The sequence below is a fragment of the Panthera onca genome, chromosome X, assembly GCF_046562875.1.
Source record: "Panthera onca isolate mPanOnc1 chromosome X, mPanOnc1 haplotype 2, whole genome shotgun sequence".
Taxonomy (NCBI): domain Eukaryota; kingdom Metazoa; phylum Chordata; class Mammalia; order Carnivora; family Felidae; genus Panthera; species Panthera onca.
This window is the reverse complement of record NC_138357.1, coordinates 116,635,734-116,662,924: the sequence shown is the minus strand read 5'-3', so window position 1 is coordinate 116,662,924 and position 27,191 is coordinate 116,635,734. Positions and strand designations below refer to the sequence as shown.

Genomic DNA, 27,191 nt, shown 5'->3' with positions numbered 1-27,191 from the left:
GTGAGCCGTGGCCGCGCGGCCTGCTGGGACTTGCAGTCCGCTTCAGAGTCCCTCTCCCTGTCTGCGCAGGCTCGCGCGGCCTGTGTTCGCCCTTCGGCCCTGCAAAAGCCCAGCCCAGGCTTCAATGCTCCCCACCCCCATCCCGCTCCATCCCCTCGGGGGCCAACCTCCTCCGGTCACGTGGCAAGCTTTCATGCGGCGATTGGCCGTGGGGGTTCAGGGGCGGGGCGCGGGGGCCCTGAAAGGTTCCGTGCCCCTTGTCGGGCCGCTTGTTTGGCTGCTGCCGTCACCTCATGGCGACGCGAGTAGAGGAGGCAGCGCGGGGAAGAGGCGGCGGCGCCGAAGAGGCTATTGAAACCGGACGGGGCGGACGGCGACGCAGCCCGCGGCAGAAGGTCAGTGTGGGAGGCGTCCGCGTTGTTGCCGGCAGGGGAAATGCTCGGGCTAGCTCTTTCGGGGTCCACATCTTCGCTCTCTCCGGTTACCTTTAGCCACGGGACGAACATCCGGCCCTTTTCCCTCCCGGGGGTGACGACAGTGGGAGCAGGTGGGGGGGGGGGACTGGGACCGGGATGGATGGGGTGGGAGGAAGCGATGGTTGGGGTTTCGAGGCGCGTGGCAGACGCGGGGAGAGGGCAGGGGGCGCAGCCCCGTGTGAGGGGGAGGGGGTGCGAGGCGGGGGCGCACCAGGTGTGACAGCCACGTGCGGCCGGCGCCGGGGAGCCCCGGTCGCCAGGTGTTCCTTCTCCCAGCCCCCGCCCTCGGCGTGTTCTCGGTGCTCCCTGTGTTCCCCGCGCTGGGCGCCGCCGTCGGGGGGCTGCCCGGGTCAGTGACCGGTCCTGCTCTTACCGGGCAGGTGCGCAGGGCGCGCTGCGGGGTGCGCCGGGGCGGCGCGGGCGAGGCTGTTGCGCAGTAAGATAACCGCGCGGGAGCCGGGGTTGCACTGCGCCCCCCTTCCCCCGCCCCCTCTGCGCTCCCCGCCACTGCGCGGGCGGGCGAGCGCCGCGGGGCTGGGAGGACCGTTCGGCTCCCGGCCCTGGGGCTCATCTCTGGGCGCCACCGGCCTGGTTACACGTGGGGCCGGCGATGGGAAGACGATGCTGGAGGACCTGGGTCCCGCAGAGTTGGGGGCAGCATCGCGTGATAGCCGGTCTTCCCATTTTAGCCTCCCTCCTCCTTCTTGCTCTTTATTTCCCCTCCTTTTTTTTTTTTCTTTCCTTTTTTTCTTTTTCTTTTTTTTGGGGGGGTGAACGGAAACTTGACCGCCTCCCCCACCCTGGCCTTTGGTCTCTGTTAATCTGGGAGGCAGGCTGGACCGTTCCCCTTGCCTTACTTGACTCACGTCAAGGAGTTTTCAGTGTCTCCCTGGATACAGGAAAATCGAGACCTTCAGAATGGGAGAATTCCACTTGTTCTGGAGTCAGTGGGTGGAGTTCGAAAAAGATTGCACAACAAATGGGGTACAGGGCTTTCAGGACCCAGGAGTGGAAATCCGCAGGGTAAGGCGCTGGAAAGGTGAAAACCCTGTCTCTTTTTCCTTACAGTGGAACATATTGAAACGTTCAACCTGTTGGACGTCCTGCTTGATCACTCGGGGCTGTTTAATATTACTTAGTTATGTGTTTGAATACTCTCAAAAATCACCCCTGTGTGAAATTACGAAATATTTTTCTAATGCGAATTTACCATCTTGAAAAAGAACAAAGGTTTGGTTTACATCTGAGCAAAGTGTCAAGAATTGGCTTTGGGGGGCCTGTTTCTAAGGTCGGGTATTTTCATGTCTTTCTGCATAAGGGTGTTACTACTTCTCAGTTACTTCTTTTTCTCTCCCTCTCTTTGTACTGTAAAATAAAGATCCAGTACTTGAAGGAATGAAAGAGAAGCTGTGGACCGAATGTACTCTAGGGATTCAGAACTGTCACTTTGGACACTTCATTTATTCCCTGAGAGTGGGGAGCCAATCTCAGTGTTTGATTTCATAGGCCTCCCAGGGGAGGACTCCGATTAAAAAGCCACTACAGTTGAGGACATAAGTTCCCTTTTATGCCACTGGGATAAGGACCAGAAGTCTGAATTAGGAACTGAGGTTTAATCAACTAGCATTTTAAATGACCAAGATAAGAGGTAACGACCCTTTGAGGCAGCACTCTGGGTTACAGCTGGATATGAATAGTCATGTGTGTCTGTACTGTCTCATTTTTGTTTACTTATCTCATGTACCTTTTTTTTTTTTTTTTTTTTGCTCATGTTTTTCTGGGCATCATTTTTCCTTTTGATTTCCACTTGACTATGACATGAATTGAAATACATGATTAAGTATTAGTTTTTGAATTTTCGTTTAAAAAAAACTAGGTGACTATCTTGTGTCTGCAAAAATCACTTGTTTATGACCCTTAATTTTTTTTATTTTCTCTGGGTTATCAACTTGAAAAATATATTCCTAATTATAACTTGACTTGTACTCTATTTTCAGGAAGCACAAATGATGTTTAACTAATTGGCATGTTTTCAAAATATTGAAAGAATTAAAGGAAAAGTGGTCACTTTGGTTACATTATGGGACTTAAAGTGAAAAACAATCGCAGATGGGCTTTATTGGTTCCTAGTTGTTTGAACCATCTACTTAGTCCTTCTCCAGCTCAGTTAATTGTGTCATTGTTTCATAACTACATTAATTGAATAGTCTCTTGAGGTAACTCTTTTCTTCTGAAGTTAATACTCGTACATTTCTAGGGATCTCTTGAATTGTCTAAAGTGCTGTCTGACATGATGATAGTCACTAGCTGCATGTGGTGGTTTAAATATTAATTGAAATTGAATAAAATTAAATATTCCATTCCTCATCCATACTAGCTACATTTCAAGTGTTTAGTAGCCAGTGTGGCTAGTGGCTACCGTATTAGAGCAGATCAAAAATATTTACATCATGGCATAAAATTGTGTTTGACAACATTGGTCTGAAAAGATAGGATATACGCGGTCATGTATTCCAGGCATTTTTTACCCTCTTCCGTGGGCCTCTTGTCTACGCTTGGCTCCGGAGAGTCCATTCTGCTAGTCTTCTGGCGATTTTCTCCAGGCATTTTTTAGAACACCAAGATCATTACTTTCTAAATTTCTATATAGTATTTGTTTTAGAAGGTTGAATTTTTAAAAAATTCATACTCTTTTTGAGCAGTTTTAGGTTACAGAAAAATCGAGCATAAATTACAGAGTTCCCATACATTCCCTCACACAGCCCGTTACCCCTATTATTTACATCTTGCAGTAGTATGGTGCTTTTGTTAGAATTGATGAGTCAATTTTGATACATCGCTATTAACTAAAGTCCATAATTTGCATTGGGGTTCATTCTTCGGGTTATACATTCAGAGAGTTTGGACAAATGTATAATGTCATGTATCTACCATTATAGTATTCTATGGAATAGTTTTCACTGCCCTGAAAATCCGCTGTTTATCCCTCCCTCTATTCCCTCCAGACTACTGGCAGCCACTGATCTTTTCACTGTCTCTGTAGTTTTGCATTTTTCCAGAATGTCTAAGGTAGGTTTTTTTTTTTTCCCAATACTAGATTTTTGCTTGGGAATGTTAAAAATTATTTAACTACTGTTAAACTTATTTTTAGGTCAGTAAACCATTTGGAAGGATAAAGATAGGTAACCAAGGCTCAAATTAGCAAAATCTTACATCTACATAGTGCCCCATAATTTTTACAGCATATTTGCACATACGTTAACTCTTTCAGCATTACTGGATGCTATGGAGAAGGCTGGGCAGCTGTCGTTGCCCTCATTTAAAGATGACAAACTACTCAGCAAGGTCTAATAATTTGCCCAAGGGATGAAGCCGAGTCTGGAACCCAATACCCTTTCATCTAGACTGTGGTAATAAGTACTGTACTATCAGGTGAATAGTATGGATTTTGGAGTCAAGACTCTTGACTCTGCCATTTACTAGCTGTGCAAGCTTGGGTGAGTTTCTCAATCTTTCTGAGCCTCCATTGCATCATATGTAAAGTGACGATGATGCTAACACCTACCATATAGGATTGTTGTGAAGAGTAACAGTTGATGGAGAGTGTTCAGCACAGTCCTGGGACTGGGCATGTAGAATTTTATTTGATCTGGCAGGGAGAATATATGAAAGATCCATTCCTCTTGCTTTTAGTGTGCTATTAATTTTGTAAATCCATCTTCCAACCTTTGTATTCTTCTCTCTTCCCAGAATCTCTCTGTGATAGATGAAATGAGGAAAAGTCCAGTCAGGGTGTAGCAAGACTGTGGGGTAGGAAGAAACCATTTCACTATTTTGTTTTTTCTCCCCAGTTGTGGATTTGAATATCCACTCTTTTGGCACAGAGATTAAATAATAAGAATCAAAGTGATCTTCTATTGACAACATTGTTGTCTGTCATCAAACTTCGGTAAATTTCGTTTTCAAGGGGAACCAAAGAGGCAGCAGTAATGAGAGCAGACCAGATATAATACATTCCTTTACTAATACCATGTTTTTAGATCTTAATATGCCACATTTGTTTACTGTTACTGGAAGATGTTTTGTATATTATGTGTTTCATTTATATCAGTCTTGACTAGAGAATTTTTTTTCTCAATTGAAGTATAGTTGACACACAATGTTACATTAGTTTCAGGTGTACAACTTAGTGATTCAGCAAGTCTGTACTTGATGTTGTGTTCACCACAAGTGAAGCTACCCTCTGTCACCATACAGTGCTGTTATAATACCTTTGACTGTATTCCTTATGCTGTACCTTTCATTCTGGTGACGTATTCATTCCATAACTAGAAGCTTGTACCTCTCACCCCCCTTCACCCATTTTGCCCATCCCCCCCCCCCGGCAGTCCTCAGGTCTCTGTATTTATGGATATGTTCGTGCTTTTTATTTATTTTTTTTTAGATTCCACATACAATGAAGTCATGGTATTTGTCTTTGACTTACTTCATTTACCATAATGCCCTCTAGCACCATACAGTTGATTAGAGAAATTTTATGGAGGAATGTATATGTCAAATCTAGATGTCATGAAACAGGGTGTGTATGATTTGCTTTTGTGTGGGATTCTTCACAGAAGGATTCACTATAATAGATTTTTCAATAGATGTTCTGTTCAGATTTTAACACTTTACAGAGAGGTGTGTTTCAAAGGAAAGAAATTTGAGTCCTCACTGTTTCCTGCAGTGTGCTGGGAATTAAAATGTGCTTCCATTCTAGTGTCTGCAGAGTAGGTGGTATCCCCAGGTGTATAGATACGACATCTGAGGCTCAGTCAAAAAACAAAAAAACTTGCCTAAATAACATAGCTCAGAGTTGGTGAAGTTGGCCCAGTGTTGATATATAATTGTGCAACTGATAGGCCCTACTGCATGGACAGTTTCTGCTTACCTAGCAAGTTTTAATCTAATATCCCAAAGAAACTCCTTTACCTTTTCCTCCCCTTCCCAGTCCTTTTCCCTTCCCTCAATTCTTTTTTGCTTGGTTTTAAACTAATTATCACTCATATGCCATGTGTCTTGTGTTTTCAGCGCATTTCTCGATAGTCAATACAAACATCCGCCTTGTTAAATGTAAGCAAAACTTGGTGGTGGGTGAAAAGAGAAATAATTTTTGCTAAATGAAAACAGATTATAAAGGGTGGGTCGGATCTTTGGGGGTATAGAAAAGCTATTGTAATCTAGGAAGTTTTGAGGGGAGTTTTGAGCCTTACAGGTTTCATAGCTTTTGTTTCATGGTCGACTTTAAGATAAATGATAAAGAATGCTTTAATTCCCCGCAGAAACACCTCTAAATGTAATTTGGACAAATGAAAAGAGGGTTTAGAAAGTCCTTTTTTTAAAAACCTATCTTTTTTTTTTTTTTTTTTAATGTTTATTTTGAAAGAGAATGACCGCGCACACATGAGCAGGGGAGTGGCAGAGAGAGAGGGAGGGAGAGAGAATCCCAAGCAGGCTCTGTGCTCAGCGCAGATCTCACAAACTGTGAGATCATGACATGAGCCGAAATCAAGAGTCTGGTGCTTAACCGACTGAGCCACCCAGGCTCCCCTAAATTACCTGTCTTAAAGTCCACACAACACAGTGTTAACAAAGAACTAAAGTGGTCTGGGTAAGTAGGACAGGAAACAAGAAATAGCTTGATGTTCAGAGGTGCATCATAGTTGGTAAATGTGGAGCTGGTGAAGTGTGACTTCATGAAATTGGGATGGGGTGTTCCATTTAGGTAACTCATAAAAGTAGGAGATCATTTTACATCTCAGGAGTCTGTGGCTTGAAGATGCTAATTTTGTGACCCAGGCCCTTCCCCTCTGCAAAATCGGTCAAGTCCAAGCATATTTCAGTAGCTTTGGGCATTAAAATTTTTGGGTTTCCTGATACTTTTGCTTCCTAGATAGGTGTTTAAGTTAATGCAGGTATCTCTCAGATTGCAGATTATCACTGGGTTACAGTTTTAGAGCTAGAAGTGATTTTACAAATCAGAGTCTAGCACCCTTTATTTTTATAAAATAAATAGCCATAGAAGTTACATGTGAAATCTAATGCCATCATCCTTGTTTTAAAAGGCAAATGATGTGCACATTCTAATATAGATGTTAGCACCTACCACTGGAGATGGTAACACTACTGCCAGGGAGGCCATAAGGCTACAGAAGCTGTGTCGCAACTAGACCTTTTCCGGATCTGTTTGCTCACTCTTGGCTTCTTCACCAGTGGGGGAAATCAGGTTCCCTCATCCTAACTTCAGCACTGGTTTCCCTCTTTCTCATTTACTATTAATGCCTCCATGTGCTCTCCGTCCTCCAAACATATTGCATCAGATCATCCTGGAGCGTTTTGCTGCCAAAAATTAGGAGTTGGGACTAGCACTTACTACCTCCAATTTTTATCCCTCCTCAGAACTCTTATTTCTCTGGCTTTATTTATGTTTTAATTTATTCATTATTTGGGTAACTACTTTATTGAGGTATAACTCACATACCATACAATTCACCCACTTAAACGATACAGTTCAGTGATTTTTAGTGTATTCACAGAGTTGTGTGACCATCACCACATTTATTTTATTTTTTGAATTGGGAAGTGTTCCCCCCCCTTTTTTTTTTAATACTTACTTTTGAGAGAGAGCAAGCAGGGGAGGGGCAGAGAGGGGGACAGAGGATATGAAGCAGGTTCCATGCTGACAGCATCGCAGGGCTCGAACTCATGAACCATGAGCTCATGACCTGAGCTAAAGTTGGATGCTCAAGTGACTGCACCACCCACGTGCCTCAACATATTAATTTTTGTTTTAATGTTTTTTAAATTTATTTTTGAGAGAGTGTGAGCAGTGGGGGGGACAGAGGATCCGAAGCAGGCCCCACGCTGACAGCAGGGAGCCCATGTGGGGCTGGAACTCAGGAACCATGAGTTCATGACCTGAGCCAAAGTCGGACACTCAACCTACTGAGCCACCCAGGTGCGCGCGCCCCCCCCCCCCCACGTTTATTTTTTAATATAACCTTGGAAGAACGTATTCTCTGGAATGATACAGAGAAAACTAAGAATTCAGTCTCTGCTTTCCAAGCCCTAGGTTCATGACTGAACACAAACTAGCTAAAATTGCCTTATCAAGTGAGCCTATTTGTTCATCATACCTGCCTGTAAGACAGTTCTGAGGATTAAATGAGGAGAAGCGTATCAAGTACTGTTGGAGAGGTTTCTGAATGAGCCAGAGGAAATGGCACTCCTCTCCCTGTTCACACTAGGTCCTGTGGCCATGTTCTCTAGAGATGGATCTGTTTGGTTAAGGGTGCCAAGATAAGGACCTCCCTTAGACCATGGTTTGGCCAAGCTGGCCTTTTAGTCTGTCTCTCTTCCTGTTCTGCCACAGCCAGGACAGCAGTTCTCAAACTTTTTGGTTTCAGAATCTTTTTTGAGAACCCCAAGGTGCTTTTGTTTTTGTGGGTTACAGCTAGTATTTCACATATTAGATATTAAAACAAATTTTAAATTATTATTCATTTAAAATGAACTAATGTTGTACCAGTTATCTATTGTTGTATAACTTAGTGCTTGAAACAACATTTATGATCTCACTGTTTCTATAGGTCAGGGGTGTGGGTGTGGCTTAGCTGGGTCCTCTGCTTTAGGATCTTGTGGACTATTGTCATCTGAAGGCTTAATGGGGATGGATCCATGTCCTAGTTCACTCATTGTAATTGTTGGCAGGATTCAATTCCTCATGAGCTGTTGGATCGAGGCCTCCCTTGGTTCCTTGCCACATGGGCCTTTCCATCTGCATCTCACAACATGGCTGCTGGTTTCATCAGAATGAGCAAGAATGTCAGCACAAGAGAAGGAAGTTGCAGTCTTTTGTCACATAACCATACAAGTGACATCCCCTCACTTTTGCCAGATTCTTCATTAGAAGTTAGTCACTAGGTCTAGCCACATTCGAGGGGAGGGGATTATACAAGGTTGTGAATATGAGGAGGGTCACTGGGATCATTGGGAACCATGTCAGAAGCTGCCTACCACATATTAACCTAATGTTTTTTGAAAATTAAAAATTATTGATTTTCCAAAGTAAAAGAACAGACTCCTAAATACAGAGAACAAACTGGTGTTGCCAGAGGGGATGTGGGTGGGGTAATGGGTGAAATAGATCAAGGGAATTAAAGTGAGAAGAATGGCATTCTTCTCTGCCCCTCCCCCACTCATGCTTTGTCTCTCTCTGTCTCAAAAATAAACATTAAAAAAAATTGGTTTACCAAATTGTGTTGATTTTCCAAATGTTGACACATTTTGTTATATAATATCAAAATCCTGTTAATATCACCACTGATGTCCTCCGCAGAGTCTTTTTTTAACAATGTTATATTAGTTTCAGGTGTACAGCATAGTGATTTAATAATTCTATACATTACTTAGTGCTTATGACCTTAAGTGTAGCCTCCATATGTCACCGTACAGTGTTACTACAATATTATTGACTACATTCCCTATGTTGTACAGTAAAGTCTTAAGTATTGGGAAGCTGTCAAACTTATGGTAGCACATAGTTTTCAGAAATTCTCAATTTTGCTTAAAAACTCAATTGTTATCATTGGCAATAAATACTGTCAGTTGTTTGCCTTGAAGTAACAAGCTCAGTGTATATATTTTGGAGACTACATCTGCCAAATACCCAAGTCTGAATAAACAAGCACGGGTTGGTTATCTTTAAAAAAAAAAAAGAAAAGAAAAGAAAAAAAAGGTGATGAAAAAAGCTGCTGGTTGGGCTTATAATTCAAGCAACCACATTAGTGGTTTTCTTCAAGATCCACTCATGCTTTGGTGCGCAGCAGAAGTGCTTTATGTGTACTTTATGTGTTGTCACACAGAGATAAAAAGATGTGTAGCCATTGGTTGAGATTTAATAAAAATTCGTAATTTTTACTGTTTCCTCAAGGGCATTTTTAGTCCCCCCCCCCCCCCAACTTTGAGTACATGGTGTTGAAGAAAATGATGACTTAAGAGTTTGATGCCGCTACGTTGACTTTGTTCTAAGAAGGCAGCACTGGTATTATTTACTGCTTTTGTACCATTAGTGCAAATGTTAACACCAAAAGACAAATAATATCTCCATATTACTATGAAAATTATGTTTGAGCTTGCACACTGCCGTGAAGGGTTCATGGGGACCATACTTTGAGAACCACTGTCCATGAGTTTTATTGGAAGTGGGCTCTGCTTTTCCTTGTTGTTTCCCAAGACAATTCTGTCAGAAGAGAATAGGTTTATTTTTCCTGGGCCTTTTCCTAAGACTTGTTCTAGGAATGTGGAATCCCAATTATTACTGACTCAAGTGCTTTATCTTGCTAAGGGGGCAATTCAGTAATCCTTAGCAACCAGAATTTTTTTTTTTTACAATTCCTAATGGCCAATATAAAGTTAGGTTTTATTTGCTAAAGGCTTAAAGAACATTCTAAACCAAAATACATTCATCATGATTCGTGAGTGTGTGTGTGCACGCGTGGGGGGAGGGCTAAAATATACATAACATAAAATTTACCATTTTTTAATGTTTATTTTGAGAGAGTGCATGTGTGCGCATGTGGGGGAGAGGCAGAGAGAGAGAGAGAGAGAGAGAGTGCACACGCGAGAACACCAGGCAGGCTCCTCGCTAAGAGTAGGGACAAGAGCAGGGACTGGATCTCATGAACCAGATCCTGGTGAGATCCTGAGCTGAAAGCAAGAGTCGGACGCTTAACTGAGCCACCCAGGCGCCCCTAAAATTTACCATTTTAACCATACAGTTCAGTGGCATAAATTATATCAATTACCTTAACGGTGTTGTGCAAACAACACAATCATCCATCTCCAGAACTTTTTCATCTTCCCAAACTGAAATTCTGTATTCCATTCCCCCTGACCCAGACCCTGGCAACCATTATTCTATTTTCTTTCTCTGTGTATTTGACTACTGTCAGTATGTCATATAAATGGAATCATACAGTGTTTGTCTTTTTGTGTCTGGCTTTTTTTCCACTTAAGATGATTCTTTTTTTGTAAGTTTATTTAAGTAATGTCTACACCCAATTTGGGGCTCAAACTCCTAACACCTACATCAAGAGTTGCATGCTCTTCCACCTGAGGCAGCCAGGTGCCCCGCCTTAACATGGTATTTTCAAGGTTCATCCATGTTCTAGCATGTGTCAAAATTTTCCTGTTTAAGGCTAAATAATATTCTAATGTATGTATTATATGCCACATTTCATTTATCTGTCCGTGAACACTTGGGTATTCGTCATGATTCTTAACTTCAAATGTGATTCTTTAGGACACCCCCCATAGAGGCATTACTTCCAGGCTCAGTAAATGCAGGTCTCAAATAACGGGCTTTTCCCCTCTTCCTACTTTTCTCCCTAGTTTATCTGTATAATGGGGTGATGTTCTCACTATCTTAGAACTGTAAGGTTAAAGTAAATAATGTACTTAAAATGTCTAGCGTATAACAATTAGTAAATGTTAGGTTTATTCTTTCCTTAGCCTTATGTATATTATGTTAACCCTGTTTTGTAAATTCCATGTATCTCAAACAGTAGACTTAGATTTTTTCAGTTTATTTTAATTGAGGTAAAATGGTAATATCACATATTAGTTTTAGATGTACAATGTAATAATTCAGCATTTGCATACACTACGAAGTGATTGTTACAATAAATCTATTTACCATCTGTCACCATACAGTTGACCTCCTTTACCCTTTTGCCCACCTCCAGCTCCCTTCCTCTCTAATAACCACTGATCTGTTCTCTGTATCTATGAGTTTTGTTTTTTCGATTCCACATATAAGTGAAATCATAGGGTTTTTGTCTTTCTCTGACTTATTTCACTTAACATAATACCCTCTAGGTCCATCCATGTTGTTGCAAATGGAAAGATTTCATTCTTTTTTATGGCTGAATAATAACTGCATTGTGTATATACCACATCTTCTGTATCCATTCCTCCACTGATGGACACTTAGATTGTTTACTTATCTTGGCTATTGTAAATAATGCAGTGAACATAGGGATGCATATATCTTTTCAAATTTGTATTTTCATTTTCTTGAGATAAATACACAGAAGTGAAATAGCTGGATCATATGGTAGTTCTACTTTTTTTTTTTTAATTTTTTAAATGTTTGTTTATTTTTGAGAGAGAGAGCACGAGCAAGGGAAGGGCAGAGAGAGACAGAGACAGAGAGAGAGAGAGACACAGAATCCAAAGCAGGCTCCAGGCTCTGAGCGCTCAGTGCAGAGCCTGACACGGGGCTCGAACTCACGAACTGTGAGATCATGACCTGAGCTGAAGTCGGACGCTTAACTGACTGAACCACCCAGGCACTCCCTTCAGTTTTTTTTTTTTTTTTTAACTTATAAAGTGATTTGGCAGATATCCTAGCCATAGTTATAAATTGAGGCCAAGTTTAAATGAGATATTCCAATTTTCAGAATTGTTTTAAGAAGGAAGTAAATGAGAACTGCTACCCAGCCTCATGCTTAGTAGATCTTCTATAATCCAGTAGAAGATGTGTGTATAAAGATGGGACAGACCCAGAGGTGTAGAGCAGGGTGAAGGGAAAAGATGACATGAAACAGGAACTCTTGCCATCTTTAGACCTAATCTTGGGGGTGTATTGGTAGAATAATAGGTATAATACTGTGATGTCACCCCAAAATTAATCAAAATTAAATCAGTCAACTTCAAAGTTGTTTTTTTTTTTTTTTACTGAAATTACTACATTCACATAATAAAAAATAAAATAGAACCAAAAAGTACAAAATTAAAAGTAAGCCTTCCTTCTTTTCCAGCTTCTAAACCCCCATCCATTGTGAACAATTTTGAGGATATCCTCAGAAAATTTTTACCAATATACTGGCTTGTATATGAATACTTCTTAAATTTATACTGAGACATTCATCCTGCACTAGATGTTTGTCTTTTTCCTTAGTTATACCTTGGAGATCTGTCCATATTTTATTTACTTACTCCTTTATTTTAGAGCATGAGAGAGAGGGAGAGAGAGAATCTTCCGTGGAGCCAGTCGTGGGGCTCAGTCTCATTACCATGAGATCATGACTTGAGACAAAGTCAAGAGTCAGATGCTTAACCAACTGAGCCACCCAGGCGCCCCTGAAGATCTGTGCATATTGATGCGGATCTGCCTTATTCTTTTGAAAAGCTGTGCAGTTCTACCTTGTATGGATGAGCATTATTTATTTAACCAATTCCTTACTGGTAGACAGGTGGTTTTGCATGGTAAGAGTCAGTAATTTGGTGAATAGCCTTTTTTGCCTTTGAGTGAGAATGTCTCTTGAATAAACTAGCCATGGAATCACTAGGTGAAAGTGAATATGTACTCAGACATTGGTAGATACTGCTAAATACCCCTACAAAATGAATACTCTGCTAATTTAGACTCCCCAGGACTGTACTGAGGGACATGTTTGCCCACGTGAAGGTTTGTTTTGTGGTAGGTTAAAGATTATTTATTTGCATTTCTTTGATCTTGAATGAGGTTAAATATGTTCTTTAACTGTGATCTGCTTGTTCACAAACTCTTGCAAATTGGGTCTCTGACTCATTTGAAGCCTGTACAAATGTGGCCTTTTGGCTGGTCCAATGTTTTCAGTTACTATTTAGTAAATTGATCTTCCTCTCCTTTAAAAAAATAAAATAACTTTTGTGCTTCTTGATTTATTTAGAAAGGGCTTTCCCATGCCAAGATTATGGAAAAAAATTTCACTTAGGACTTCTAGTGCTTTGTGGTTTTCATTTTTTTCAGTCTTGGTGCATCTGGAGGGATGCTACAGGATATCATTCTTTTTCTCCCAAATGGTTTGGAAAATATCGGAAATCACTTCTTTTCTTTTCCTTTCTTTTCAAGTGATTTTATTGGTGAAATTTGTTTTGTTTGATTTTTTTTATGGTTTTTTTTTTTTTTTTTTTTTTTTTTTAGGAGAGAGCACACATGCACACTAGAGAGTGGGGGGAGGGGCAGAGAGAGAGGAGGAGGATAAGAGGATCCAAAGCGGGGCTCGATTTCACTAATGGTGAGATCATGACCTGAGCTGAGGTCTTAACTAACTGAGCTACCCAGGCAACCCAATCATTTTATTTTCTTTACCAATTTGAAATGACACCATTTAAAAAAATATAGTGAATTCCCACATATGGTTCTGCATGGTCTGTTTTGGAAGACAGTGCTATATAATTAGGAATTCTCAGACAAGTATTTCATGCCTGAGATAAAAATAAGGACTCATCTGTGGGAGTTTGTATTTTGACATATTAGGAGTTTATCATCTTAAAGAATATAGGCATACTATAGAGACGTACACCAAAATATGCTTATATTCTAGTACACGGTAATATATCCTTTTATCTGTTAAAAATTAAAACTCTTTCATTTCATTTCTTTGTTCTAACACAGTAAATCTACTAAAGGAGGTATCGAGTTATCTAATGCATATCTTAAAGGCTTTGGTCCAAGATGATTGAAACAGAATTTTGAGATGAATGATTGGTACAGTGTTAACTGTGTGGAAAAGTTTGCTATCCAGAATAATTCTTTTAAAGACTAAAATAGCTTTACTATATTAACTATTTTAAATGACTTATATAAAGCCAAAATCACTTTTCTAATTTAGAAAAGTACATGAAACCCCCACCAACTCCATCCACCTATTTAAGAAAATTAAAAAGCACATGAAAATGTACATTTTTAATAAGTTTGTAAAATTTGTATTTGGAAATGTAAAAGCTTCTCAGAATGGATATGTTTAGGAAGGAGGTTCATATTTTAAAAACCAACCAAGGCTGATAGTGGATGTCTGGAGAGATACAGAGTATCTTTGGTACGTTTCAGGATTTCCTCCTGTAGTCCTTCCTTTGCTGGCCTGCCCTGAGCCTGGTAAGTATGTACTCTTGTCCTCACATTCCTGTTTGGCAGTTGACACTCTTAGGGCAAATTATTAGAAACCTAGGGTTGAAGAGATTTTTAGACATAATTTAGTTTATCCTAAGACACAAAAAAGTAAAATAACAAAAACCTTAATGCCTTAAATAATCACTTAAAATTATTTAAAGATATCCTTACCTCCTGGGAATGCAAGCTGGTGCAGCCACTCTGGAAAACAGTATGGAGGTTCCTCAAAAAACTAAAAATAGAACCCAACGACCCAGCAATTGCACTATTAGGCATTTATCCATGGGATACAGGTGTGCTGTTTCGAAGGGACTCATGCATCCGCATGTTTATAGCAGCACTATCAGCAATAGCCAAAATATGGAAAGAGCCCAAATGTCCATCGATGGATGAATGGATAAAGAAGATGTGGTACATATATATAATGGAGTATTACTCGGCGATCAAAAAGAATGAAGTCTTGCCATTTGCAACTACGTGGATGAAACTGGAGGGTATTATGCTAAGTGAAATTAGAGAAAGACAAAAATATGACTTCATGTGAGGACTTTAAGAGACAAAACAGATGAACATAAGGGAAGGGAAACAAAAATAATATAAAAACAGGGAGAGGGACAAAACAGAAGAGACTCATTGAGAACAAACAGGGTTACTGGAGGGGGTGTGGGAGGGGGGATGGGCTAAATAGGTAAGGGGCACTAAGGAATCTACTCCTGAAATCATTGTTGCACTATATGCTAACTAATTTGGATGTAAATTTTAAAAAATTAAATTAAATTAAATTAAAAAAAAAAAAATATCCCTACCTCTGACTTAGGCCTGTGTCCCCTCCCTAAGTCCCAGAGTTAATCACTGCTAGAAATCTTAAAGCTTTTTCCCAGTGTTTTCCTAAATTCATCCTAGTATATCTAACATGCCATATATTTTTAGACATCCGTTTAATTTGTTAGGCTTATTTTATAAACTGCATGAGAGATGTGTTTGACCTTTCATTTTTCAAGGCTAATGTATGAAATGAGGGGAGTTGTGTAATGGAGAAAACATAGGCTCTTGAGTTTGACCTGGTTTTGAATTTTGTGAGCTCCTTTTATTGACTTTAATATGATCGTGGGCAAGTTACTTTAACTCCCTAAGTTTCATTTTCCTTATTGGGGAAAATAAGCCCCGCCTGTCAGAGGGGAAGGTTAAATGGGGGTAAGGGGCTTGCAGGTTCTGAAGGTTCACTTTGCCTACTTGATAAATTTTTCCACGACTGTTTGGGAACTTGAAGCTAGCTAAGATCTCTCCTCAGGAAAATATATACATGTGCAGTCTTTCCCACCTGCTCCCTCTGAAGGGCCACCCTAGCCCTCAGTGGCAATGACTGAGTGATTTCTGCTTTCAGCACATGCCTAGCACTGGTTGAAGGCATTCGATCTCATTTAAGCAAATGGTAGTTGAAATAATTAGGAAGTGAATGTGGGTGTTGGCTTTTTAGTTTTTTATTTAGACCAGTCTTATTAAAAGAACAGCCATTACTAAAAAACATTTAAGCGCTTGAAACAAAATAAGCCAAAGAAATCTGGTTCTTTAGCTTTAGCAATATTTGAAAGAGCATAACTGAAAGTTTTAAATTTGAAAATTGTTCACCTTTCTCTTTATTATTATTCACAGAGTATAAGGGAAAGAAATTTATTTAAATATTTTTTTCTTCAGGCTTTTAATTCCCATGTGATCTCAGTTTCAAATGTATTGATGGAAAAAGCTTTTACACATAGTAGATGAATACAGTGTATGCATGTTTGCAAAAATTTTTAGCAATAGCGATTCTTTGCTCCTACAATTAATGATTGGTGAACTGGTGGCTATCATTTTGAAGGCATCTCTTCTTCACTTAAGGAGTCATCTTAGCTCCAAGTATTTAGACAATGGAAGGAAGGTTGAGAAATGTATCCTTTGACAGGAGGGGACTGGCTGGGGTGGAGGATTGCTAGGGTTTAGGGCTCCAGTAAACACTGCTCTGGCCGAATGGACCTGCCCTCTCAAGTGTCTTTCAAGCTGCAAGAGCTGTGTGTGCTGCTTATGACTGTAGACTCATAAAACAAAAATGTGATAGCTCATGTTTGATGATTTTCAGGGAAAAGTTCGTATAGAAATTTATCTTGAAACTACTTACTGTTGGTTTCATTTTCATTTGAGATTGGAATTTCAATAAACATTTCCTCCTCATTTTTCTTAATGATAGGTACTATGTTAGAGAACTGTATTCATCTTGGTATTTTTTTAAAAAAAACAACAAACTGTTATGAAGGTAACTCATGATCCCTAACTTGAAAGATAAAAATAGACCTGCTGTAAAAGCCTTGTGTTCCCCTCCAGCCCCACCCCATCAGTTTCTCGCCATCTCTCCATTAGTATGTTTCTTTGTATCCTTCCAGAGATTGTATATGATTCTCAATCATAAACTTATACCACCACCACCCCTCCCCCCCCCCCCCCCCACACCCAAATTGTGGCATACAGTACATAGTACAGGGCATTTTTCTTTTTCCCTTTTCAGCTTATCCTTACAGATCAGTAATTATGTAACTACCTTATTGTTTTTTTAAATTTTTTTTTTTTTTTTTAATGTTTATTTATTCTTGAGACAGAGAGAGACAGAGCATGAACGGGGGAGGGGCAGAGAGAGAGGGAGACACAGAATTGGAAGCAGGCTCCAGGCTCTGAGCCATCAGCCCAGAGCCTGACGCGGGGCTCGAACTCACGAACCGTGAGATCGTGACCTGAGCTGAAGTCGGACGCTCAACCGACTGAGCCACCCAGGCGCCCCACCTTATTGTTTTTTTAAATAGATGCAATAGTACTCTGCTGTATGGATGTACCGCATTGATCTATCCAGTCCGTTATTTTGGTAGGGTGTATGTAGTCATTTTATCTTATTTTATTTTATTTCATTTTATTTTACTTTATTTTTAAAGTTTATTTGAGAGAGAGCGTGCACACACACGTGAACAGGGGAGGGGCATCAAGAGAGGGGACAGAGACTCTGAAGTGGGTCCCACACTGATGGCAGAGAGCCCAATGCAGGGCTTGAACTCACCAATGGTGAGATCATGTCCTGAGCTGAAGGCAGATGCTTAAACCAACTGAGCCACCCAGGTGCCCCTATTGATTTAAGTATAGTTCACATGCGATATTAGTGTCAGCTGTACCATGTAGTGATTCAGCATTTATGTACATTACATAATGCCCACTGCAGTTTGCCATCTGTCACCATACAAAGTTACTACTGTCCAGTTCATTATTAATGGACATTTAGGGTATTTCTGATTTTTTTTGGTTACTATAAATACTGCTACGTAAGTTTATATTATTTCACAGATGTATTGGTTTGTCCATAGGAGAAATTGAGAAGAAATGAGTTTGGTGGGTCAAAGCTATGTGGCATAAGTTTTTCCTCAACACTTTATTACGGAAAATTTCAAACATAAAGTTGAAAGAATTTGATGCTATCAACCATATTGCCACCATCTAGATTCTTCCATTGATAGTTTACTAGCTTTTTCATTTATCTATCCATCTATTGGTCTCTTCACCCATGAAGCCATGTTAGGTGTGTACATGCTGGGTTTTAACAAATGCATGCAACTCTGTAACCCAAATCCTAGTCAAGTTATAGAGCATCCCCATCACCCCAGAAAGCTTCCTTGTGCCCCTTCTCACACAATCCCTGCCCTGAATTGGACTCCTTAGTGGTTAAACCAGTTTGTCCCCCAACCAGGAATGCTTGACAGTACCCCACACCCTCTCCCACATTGTGTGGTCAATGTTTTTGATGTGAATAATGCCATCTGATAGATTTTTTAAAAATGTGTATTTATTTTGAGAGAGAGCAAGTGTGAGTGGGGGAGGCACAGAGAGATAATTTCTAGCAGGCTCCACACTGTCCATGCAGAGTTGACGAGGGGCTCGATCCCATGAACCGTGAGATTGTGACCTGAGCTGAAATCAAGTGTCAGACGCTTGACTGATTGAGCCACTCAGGCGCCCCATTATCTGATAGTTTTAAGTTGTACTTCTCTCATTGTGAGTAAAGCTAAGCATATGTTTACTAGCCACTTGTATTTTCTTTTCTGTGATTTTTTTTGCTTCATATTGTTTGCCCATTTTTGTTGGGTTGTGGGTCTTAGCATTCTTTGAGTATCCATTTGTGTTAAATAAAAATTACTTTTTTAATGTTTATTAAAAAAAATTTTTTTTTAATCTTTGTTTTTGAGAGAGAGACAGAGTGCAAGCAGGTGAGGAACAGAGAGAGAGGGAGACACAGAATCCGAAGCAGGCTCCAGGCTTTGAGCTCTTAGCACAGAGCCTGATGCAGGGCTTGATCTCCCGAACCGCGAGTTCATGACCTGAGCTGAAGTTGGACGCTTAAACCAACTGAGCCACCAGGCGCCCCTATTTATTTTTAAAAGTTTATTTATTTTTAGAGAGAGAGTGGGGTAGGGGCATAGAGAGAGCTGGACAGAGGATCCACAGCGGACTCTGAGCTGTCGGCACAGAGCCTGACGTGGGCCTCAAACCCACAAACTGTGTGAGATCCTGACCTGAGCCAAAGTTGGACGCTCAACCTACTGAGCCACCCAGGCACCCCAATGTCTATTTTTGAAAGAGACAGTGCGCACATGCATGCATGAACTGGGGAGGGGCAGAGAGAGGGAGGCAAAGGATCTGAAGCAGGCTACGTGTTGTCAGCGTAGAGCCCGATGCAGGATTCGAACCCGTGAGCCATGAGATCATGACCTGAGCTGAAGTTGGACACTTAACCGACTAAGTCAGCCATGCGCCCCCAAAATTAATTTTTATCTTAAATGACTTGTGTAGAAGTTTTAATAACATTTACATATGTTCTGTGATGCTTCCCATGTTATTAGCATGAGTAGTTTTTGAATTTTTTTCAATTCCAATGGGAATAAAAATTGGCTGTAGTGATACTAGAAAATATAGTGAAGGAAAAAGAAGCACTACCCATAATTATACTATTTAAAAATAACCATTATTAATATATAGATGTATTTCCTCCCGGCACTTTCTTTTTTTTTTCTTTTAATTTTATTTTTAAGTAATCTCTACACCCAACATGAGGCTTGAACTTAAACCCTGAGATCAGGAGTCGCATGCTCTACTAACTGTGCCAGCCAGGTGCTCCTCCTCCCAATACTTTCTTTGTGTATGTATACACATACATAAATGTACACGCATGTATGTAAAATTGGTGTGTACTGTTTTGCAATTTTTTATATACATAGTATTTGGGGAGCATCTTTACCCATTATTAAATACATTTCTGTAAGATGGCTAGGCCAGGATAAGGGTGTTTGTATAGGGTAGTCATGAAGCAGTATATCATTGTGATTAAACACGTGGACTCAGAAACCAGATTGCCAGGGTTCACATCTTTGCCCTGCTATTTACTAATTGTAACCTTTGGCACGATACTTTATCATGTCAGTTTGCTCATTTGTAAAATGGAGATAATAGTACTTCTCTTGTGACATTATTGTGAGGATTAAGGTAGTTAATATAGGAAAGTGCTTACAGTAGTGCCAAGATGTAGTATTTGCTGTATAAGTACTAGCTGCTGCTGCTATTGATTATACAGGAGATGATACTCAAGGAAAGGCATCCAGAATAGGTATTAGAGCAGAGTAGGAATTTGTATTTGCTGTATGATATAGAGGTCTCTGCTTAAGCAGATGAGGGCTGAGACATAATTTACAATATAAATAAAGTAGTTGGCCTAAGAATTTGCTTCATACCATGGCCTAGTGCAGAACCCCAAGTAAGTTCTTGAACAAATAGTCCTTACGGTAGAAAAATTGGGGCCTGCTATTTCAAGAGTCCAGCTGGACCTGGGCTTATTTATAAACAAAAAAGATCTTTAGAGCCAAAGTCAGTCTTTCATTAGCACATGTGAAAAATATATCAAAATTAGTTGCACCAGTTTTGTCATGTAATACCGTGTTGCTTCTAAAGATAAAGTAGTAATAGTGGTATTTTTCTCTAAGCTGTGTAGTAATGTTTAGGTACTCTCCATGGCTTGTTTTCAGTAGCCATTTTGGCTCCTTGTGCTCTCCATCAATTGGCAATTGAGTACCTTTTATGCATAAGCTTTTGCTGTCTACAGGAGGATATGCATACCAAATAAGTGATAATGTAATACGTGTGACAGTTGAGAGGTGAAGGGGGCGTGTCTGGAAAAACAAAAAAAACAACAACGTAGTATTAACTAAAAATAGAGAATGTTGAAATAGGACACTGTGGAATGTGATGGTTGTGTGCTCTGCAGATCCGCATCCTTATTTATGCTCAGTGCCGCCGGCTATTATTTTGAGTTAGGTAAACATTTTGGCCTTTCTAGTCTTTAAACCTTTTTCTGTCTCTGATAGTTGTAATTGCTTTTAATCTGAAAGCCAGAGTAACTTTTAATTACATTGATGACATTTTGAAATTGGTGAATATATTGCACCTTTTCTCCAAAATCGAGAGAACAGTAATAGAAGATACTTCCAAATCATACCTCTGATAAGGGACTTGTGTCTTTCCTATATAAAGAACTCTTACAACTCAATAATAAAATTACAGATAACTCAGGTAAAAAAATGGATGAAGGATCTGAATAAACATTTGTCTAAAGGAGGTATACAGATGGCCAATAACTACATGAGAAGATTCTCAACATCAGTCATTAGATGAGATACCTTCACACTATAGTGGCTATAGTCAAAAGGACAGACAATAACAAGTGTTGGCGAGGATGTAGAAATAATGGAACCCTTACACACTGCTGGTGGGAATATAAAATGGTGCACTTAGAAAAAGTGTCACAGTTCCTCAAAAGATTAAACAGAGTGACCATATGACCCTAGCAGTTCCACTCCCAGGTATATACCCTGGAGAAATGTAAACGTATGTCCACATAAAGACTTGTACATTAATGTTCGTAACAGAATTATTCATAATAGCCAAGAGTTGGAAATAATCCAGATGTCCTGTCAACTGATGAATGGATAAATGTGGAATATCCAAACTATATGGAATATTATTTGGCAATGAAGAAAAATGAAGTAGAGATAACATACTACAACATGGATGAACCTTGAAATGCTTTGTGAAAGAAGCCAGACACAAAAGGTCACATATTATGTGATTCTATTTATGTGAACTGTTCAGAATAACCACATCTGTAGAGACACCATGCATTAGTTGCCTAAGGTTGGGGGTAATGGGAGGGTTTCTTTTTGAGGTGACAAAAGTATTCTAAGATTGATTGTAGTGATGGTTGCACAACTCTATGAATATACTAAACACCAGTGAATTGTACACTTTAAATTGGTGAAATGTATGTGAATTATATCTCAATAAAGGTTATGCAAAATCACTAATAGAACTGAAACACTAGAAATTGACAAGTTCCATTCCTCAGGTACCCTTATTAAAATTGATCCTAGAAGAGGCCTCAGGTTTTCCTTGGTGAAAATTATTCCTGCCCCCGCTTCTTTGAACAAATTGCTTGCTCATATTTTTGGTGTGGCTTAACAAAACATTTTCTGGTACTATGTGGATTTTATTATTATTACACTTCTGAGAAATTCTATCGTGTTAGAGATATAGCAGTCTTCCATTTTAGTTATCTTTTACACATTTTTTTTTTAACGTTTATTCACTTTTGACAGAGCGAGCGAGCATGAGTCGGGGAGGGGCAGAGAGAGAGGGAGACACAGAATCTGAAGCAGGCTCCAGGCTCTGAGCTGTCAGCACAGAGCCTGACGCGGGGCTCGAACTCACGAACCGTGAGATCATGACCTGAGCCGAAGTCGGACACTCAACCAACTGAGCCACCCAGGTGCCCCTATTTTAGTTATCTTTTAACAGACTTTCATCAGTATTTAAAACCAATATTGTGGCCAAAGCATAAGAGACTCTTAAAAACTGAGAACAAACTGAGGGTTGACGGGGGGTGGGAGGGAGGGGAAGGTAGGTGATGGGTATTGAAGAGGGCATCTTTTGGGATGAGCACTGGGTGTTGTATGGAAACCAATTTGACAATAAATTTCATATATTAAAAAAATAAATAAAACCAATATTGTGATTTCTTGAACCCATTCTTACGCTAATAGTTTTCAGGTTTAAAATTATTTTTTAAAAGTTGGGAAAGATGATATTAATAGCACTCATTTTTCCTCTGTACTGCTTTTGTGTAGAGAGTATCTGTTAACATTATCCATGTGCCCAATAGTATATGGCAATTCAGTATTTGATATAAAGTAGAGGTGGAAATAGTAGTTCTATGTATAATGTGTCATTAAAATGAACACTTTACATTTCCGTTTGATAGTAATACTTCTGTAGTATGTTATTTGGGCAGATTTGTGGCTTTACAGGTTTCTGCAGTAATGAAATTTAACAAAAGATGTTTCTTGAAACTTCATGAATGTCTTCTAAGTTTAAATTTAATACCTATGGGTTACACTTGAGAAACGTCATTCTCCAGAATGCATTATGCATGGAAGTGAATTTTAAACCTTTTTTAAAAGAATATGAGTCTTTGCAGTATTTCTAAGCATTTAGGCTTAGAGTGTGGTTTCAAACCATAACTCTGAAAATAGACAACCCATTTCCCCTTAATGCATTAATTTTTTTTAAGAAATGAAAGTATTATGTGTACATTATTTTTAAAGTATCATGGAAAGCAACACATTGCTTTTTTTTTCAATTTTATTTATTTGTTTTTAAATTTACATCCAAGTTAGTTAGCATATAGTACAATAATGATTTCAGGAGTAGATTCCAGTGATTGATTCCCTATGTGTAATACCCAGTGCTTATCCCAACAAGTGTCTTCCTTAATGCCCCTTACCCATTTAGCACATCCCCCCACCCACAACCCCTCCAGCAACCCTCAGTTTGTTCTCTGTATTTGAGTCTCTTATCTTTTGTCCTCATTTTTATATTATTTTTGCTTCCCTTCCCTTATGTTCATCTGTTTTGCATCTTAAATTCCACATATGAGTGAAGTCATATGATATTTGTCTTTCTCTAATTTCGCTTAGCATAATATCCTCTAGTTCCATCCATGTTGTTGCAAATGGCAAGATTTCATTCTTTTTGATTAAAGCACGTTTCTAATCTTTTTGTCAAGAGGAAAATGTTTTGGTTCTTCATAACTCTTGAACAGTATACAAATTGCACTTCTAAAATTTTTTTTTAAATGTTTATTTTTGAGAGAGAGTTCGAGTGGGAGAGGGACAGAGAGAGAAAAAGAGAGGAGGGGGGAGATACACAGAATCAGAAGCAGGATCCAGGCTCTGAGCTATTAACACAGAGTCTGACGCGGGGCTTGAACTCACGAACCGTGAGATCATGACCTGAGCCGAAGTTGGATGCTTAGCCAACTGAGCCACCCAGGTGTCCCTAAATTGCACCTTTTAAAATAAACTTTTCTGAAGGTATGTTTCACTTCAATAAAGTACACAAATTGTAAATGTTTAGGTGTAATGTATTTTCATAAAGTGAACATCTGTGTTACCCCATCTGGATCAAGAAATAGAATATTACCAAGCACCGCAGAAGAGCTTACTCCCAAAGGTAACCACTTGATTTCCAGCACAAATGATTAACCTTGCCTGTTTTTGAACTTTATATATAAACGGTTTACTATAGTATGGATTTCTTTTTTTTTTTTTTTTTTTTTTTTTAATTTTTTTTTTTTTTAACATTTATTTATTTTTGAGACAGAGAGAGACAGAGCATGAACGGGGGAGGGGCAGAGAGAGAGGGAGACACAGAATCCGAAACAGGCTCCAGGCTCTGAACGGTCAGCACAGAGCCCGACGCGGGGCTCGAACTCACGGACCACGAGATCGTGACCTGAGCCGAAGTCGGCCGCTCAACCGACTGAGCCACCCAGGCGCCCCACTATAGTATGGATTTCTGCACAGCATTCGGTCTACGCGACTTACCTGTGTCACTGCATCTAGAAGTAGTTCTGGTGCTGGATGGCGTGAGCATAGTACAGTGTATCCCTTCTGTTGATAAAAAATTTGGATTGATTCCATGTTGAGGCAATTACAAATAGCACTGTTTTAAACTTTCTTGGCCTTTGGCTGCACACGTGTACACACTTGGGTAAAATCCTAGGAGTAGAATTAACTGGGTTGAAAGGTATCCGTTTTGCCAGTTTTTCAAAGTGACTATACCAATTTGTTCTTCCAAAAGCACAGTACCTGATTGATCAACGTTACAAAAGATTTAGTTCCCATAATCTCCCTATCCCCTGCTACTTTGATACTTAAAATTATTTTTAGGGGCGCCTGGATGGCTCAGTTGGTCACGTGTCTGACTCGTGATTTCGGCTCAGGTCGTGATCTCACGGTTCCTGGGTTTGAGCCTTCCGTCAGCTCCACGTGGACAGCTGACAGTGGGGAGTCTGCTTGGTATTCTCTCCCTCTCTCTCTCTCTGCCCCTCCCCACGGGCACACATTTTCTCTCTCTCTCTCAAAATGCATAAACTTAAAAAAATTGTTTTTAATTGTTCAGTTGGAAATACTATTGTAACTTGAAATAACAAGTCTCTGCTCTCCTATTAACTGGAAGGTAAACCTTTGTCCACTTGTGATAAGAGAAACACACTAGACAGCTACCCCCTCAATTGTATTATTCAAAAAAAGGAAGATGCCCTCCTTCATACAGAGAGGAAATGTATAGAATTCAAATTTGTGCCACATCATATGACCAAGTAGTGTTAAGGGGTGAGGGAGAATCCCATAAATGAATGGGGTTAACAATAGGATAGAAGAGAGAGTAAGGTAAATTTTACTGATTTGACAATAAAATACTAGAATACTGCCTTCTCTCCCATGCCTACTGTCTATATTTGTTAGGGCAGGGATAGTTGCTTAAAACATTATTCTCAAAATTTCTGTGGCTTAATGTGAGAGAAATTTATTTTTATGCTCCTCTAATCCAGTGTGGGTGTTCTTTGTAAGAAGGGCAGCCTTCCCTTGTAAGTACATGGGACTTAGGGGCCTAGACTGTCACTTATTTCATCCTGTGGCTGTGCCATCTGTCAGGGCGTAGGAGACCTCTGCATTCAGCCAGAGTGGGGAAGAGATGATGGGGAAAGAATGTGTGCTTCTAAGAATAAAAGTCTTGTTGCAGAAGGGACAGTCTTTACTTGGTCTTATATTCTATTGGTGGGAACTTCACATGGGAGTTCCACTTACATATGGGGGCCTGGGCAACGTAGTCCCAGGCGGACACTTGTCTAGTAGTGCCAGCTCCACAGGATATTGGAGGAGCATGGGTGTTTGCTGGATAGCTGGTGAGCCATCTCTGCTGCACCATCTCATCAAGGATAAGACCAGGATAATTAATGGTCACTAACTTGGGAGAATTTCACTTCTAAGATGCTAATTATTTTAAGTAGTGAATTTTTATATGGAGCTAAGTTTAGATTTACAACTAAATGTCATTTCTCACTTCTTTTGGTACCACTTAGTTGTGTGATTTACTTTAATTTTCTTATACTTTATAGTTACATCACCTGTCTATGAAACTTAGAAATTACCATGTTTGGGGCGCCTGGGTGGCTCAGCCGGTTAAGCGGCCGACTTCGTCTCAGGTCATGATCTCGCGGTCCGTGAGTTCGAGCCCCGCATCGGACTCTGTGCTGACAGCTCAGAGCCCGGAGCCTGTTTCAGATTCTGTGTCTCCCTCTCTCTGACCCTCCCCCGTTCATGCTCTGTCTCTCTCTGTCTCAAAAATAAATAAACATAAAAAAAAAATTAAAAAAAAAAAAGAAATTACCATGTTTATATCAGTTTTACAAATCAGTAAGAAACAAAAAAAGCTGTCAACCTATGGTATGTCGTTAGATGTAAACATTGATTACATTTGATATAACCCCTCTTCCATCTTTTTTCCTCCTTCCGTCTAGTTTGTGATTGGCACAATGGAAGAAGCTGGAATGTGTGGGTTAGGGGTGAAAGCAGACATGTTGCGCAACTCTCAATCAAATGATATTCTTCAACATCAAGACTCAAATTGTGGTGGTACGAGTAACAAGCATTCATTGGAAGAGGATGAAGGCAGTGATTTTATTACAAGGAACAGGAGTTTGATGAGCCCAGCATACTGTACACAAGAATCGAGGGAGGAAATTCCTGGGCGAGAGGCTCGAACAGATCCCCCTGACGGTCAGCAAGATTCAGAATGCAACAGAAACAAAGAGAAAACATTAGGTAATAATCTGTGCTCAGTGATTGGGCATTTTCACATGCTGCTCTTTTTACTTCTGCTTTCTTCAGTGCAGGTGATCTTGAACATGGCCGGTGTTGAGACACATGTTGTTTAGCTAACACAACTCTTGTCTGCAGTGGAGTCAGTCTGTATCTGCTGCCTTTTGTGTAGGAGACAAAGAGCAGGAAGTTGTTTTCCCTAAATAATCAAGAATAGGCTTTCTTGACAAAATTTGGGGCCAACTTGACAGAGGTAGTGTTTGACTTGCCTTTTTGCATCTGTAATGGAGTCTGACTGGAATTTACTGTGAAAACTGTATATTTATTTGATTTGTTTGAAAACTCCTCCTAAAACTTTAGAGAAAACATAATGTCTGGAGTTCAGAAAGTGGGTTAAGACTGGCTTTCAAGGGTATGTTTTCTTTTTCCTGCTGTGTTTGAGATTTAGGACTAAAAAGGTAA

At 39.9% G+C, this 27,191-nt stretch overlaps 1 protein-coding gene across 4 annotated transcripts in view; it reads left to right on the top strand.

The window, feature by feature from the left end:
* The first annotated feature begins 239 nt into the window (after positions 1-239).
* TXLNG (taxilin gamma) overlaps positions 240-27,191 on the top strand; it is a 53,801-nt gene continuing 26,849 nt past the window's right edge. Inside the window, exons 1-2 of one of the 4 annotated variants that reach the window (XM_081792730.1) lie at positions 240-395; positions 26,429-26,732. In XM_081792730.1, the coding sequence (XP_081648856.1) occupies positions 294-395; positions 26,429-26,732 (406 nt within the window). In that variant the 5' untranslated portion in view covers positions 240-293. Of the gene's footprint in view, positions 396-1,253; positions 1,500-14,274; positions 14,440-26,428; positions 26,733-27,191 lie in introns of those variants that run through there. The other 3 variants (XM_081792732.1, XM_081792729.1, XM_081792731.1) reach the window with 3 other exon arrangements.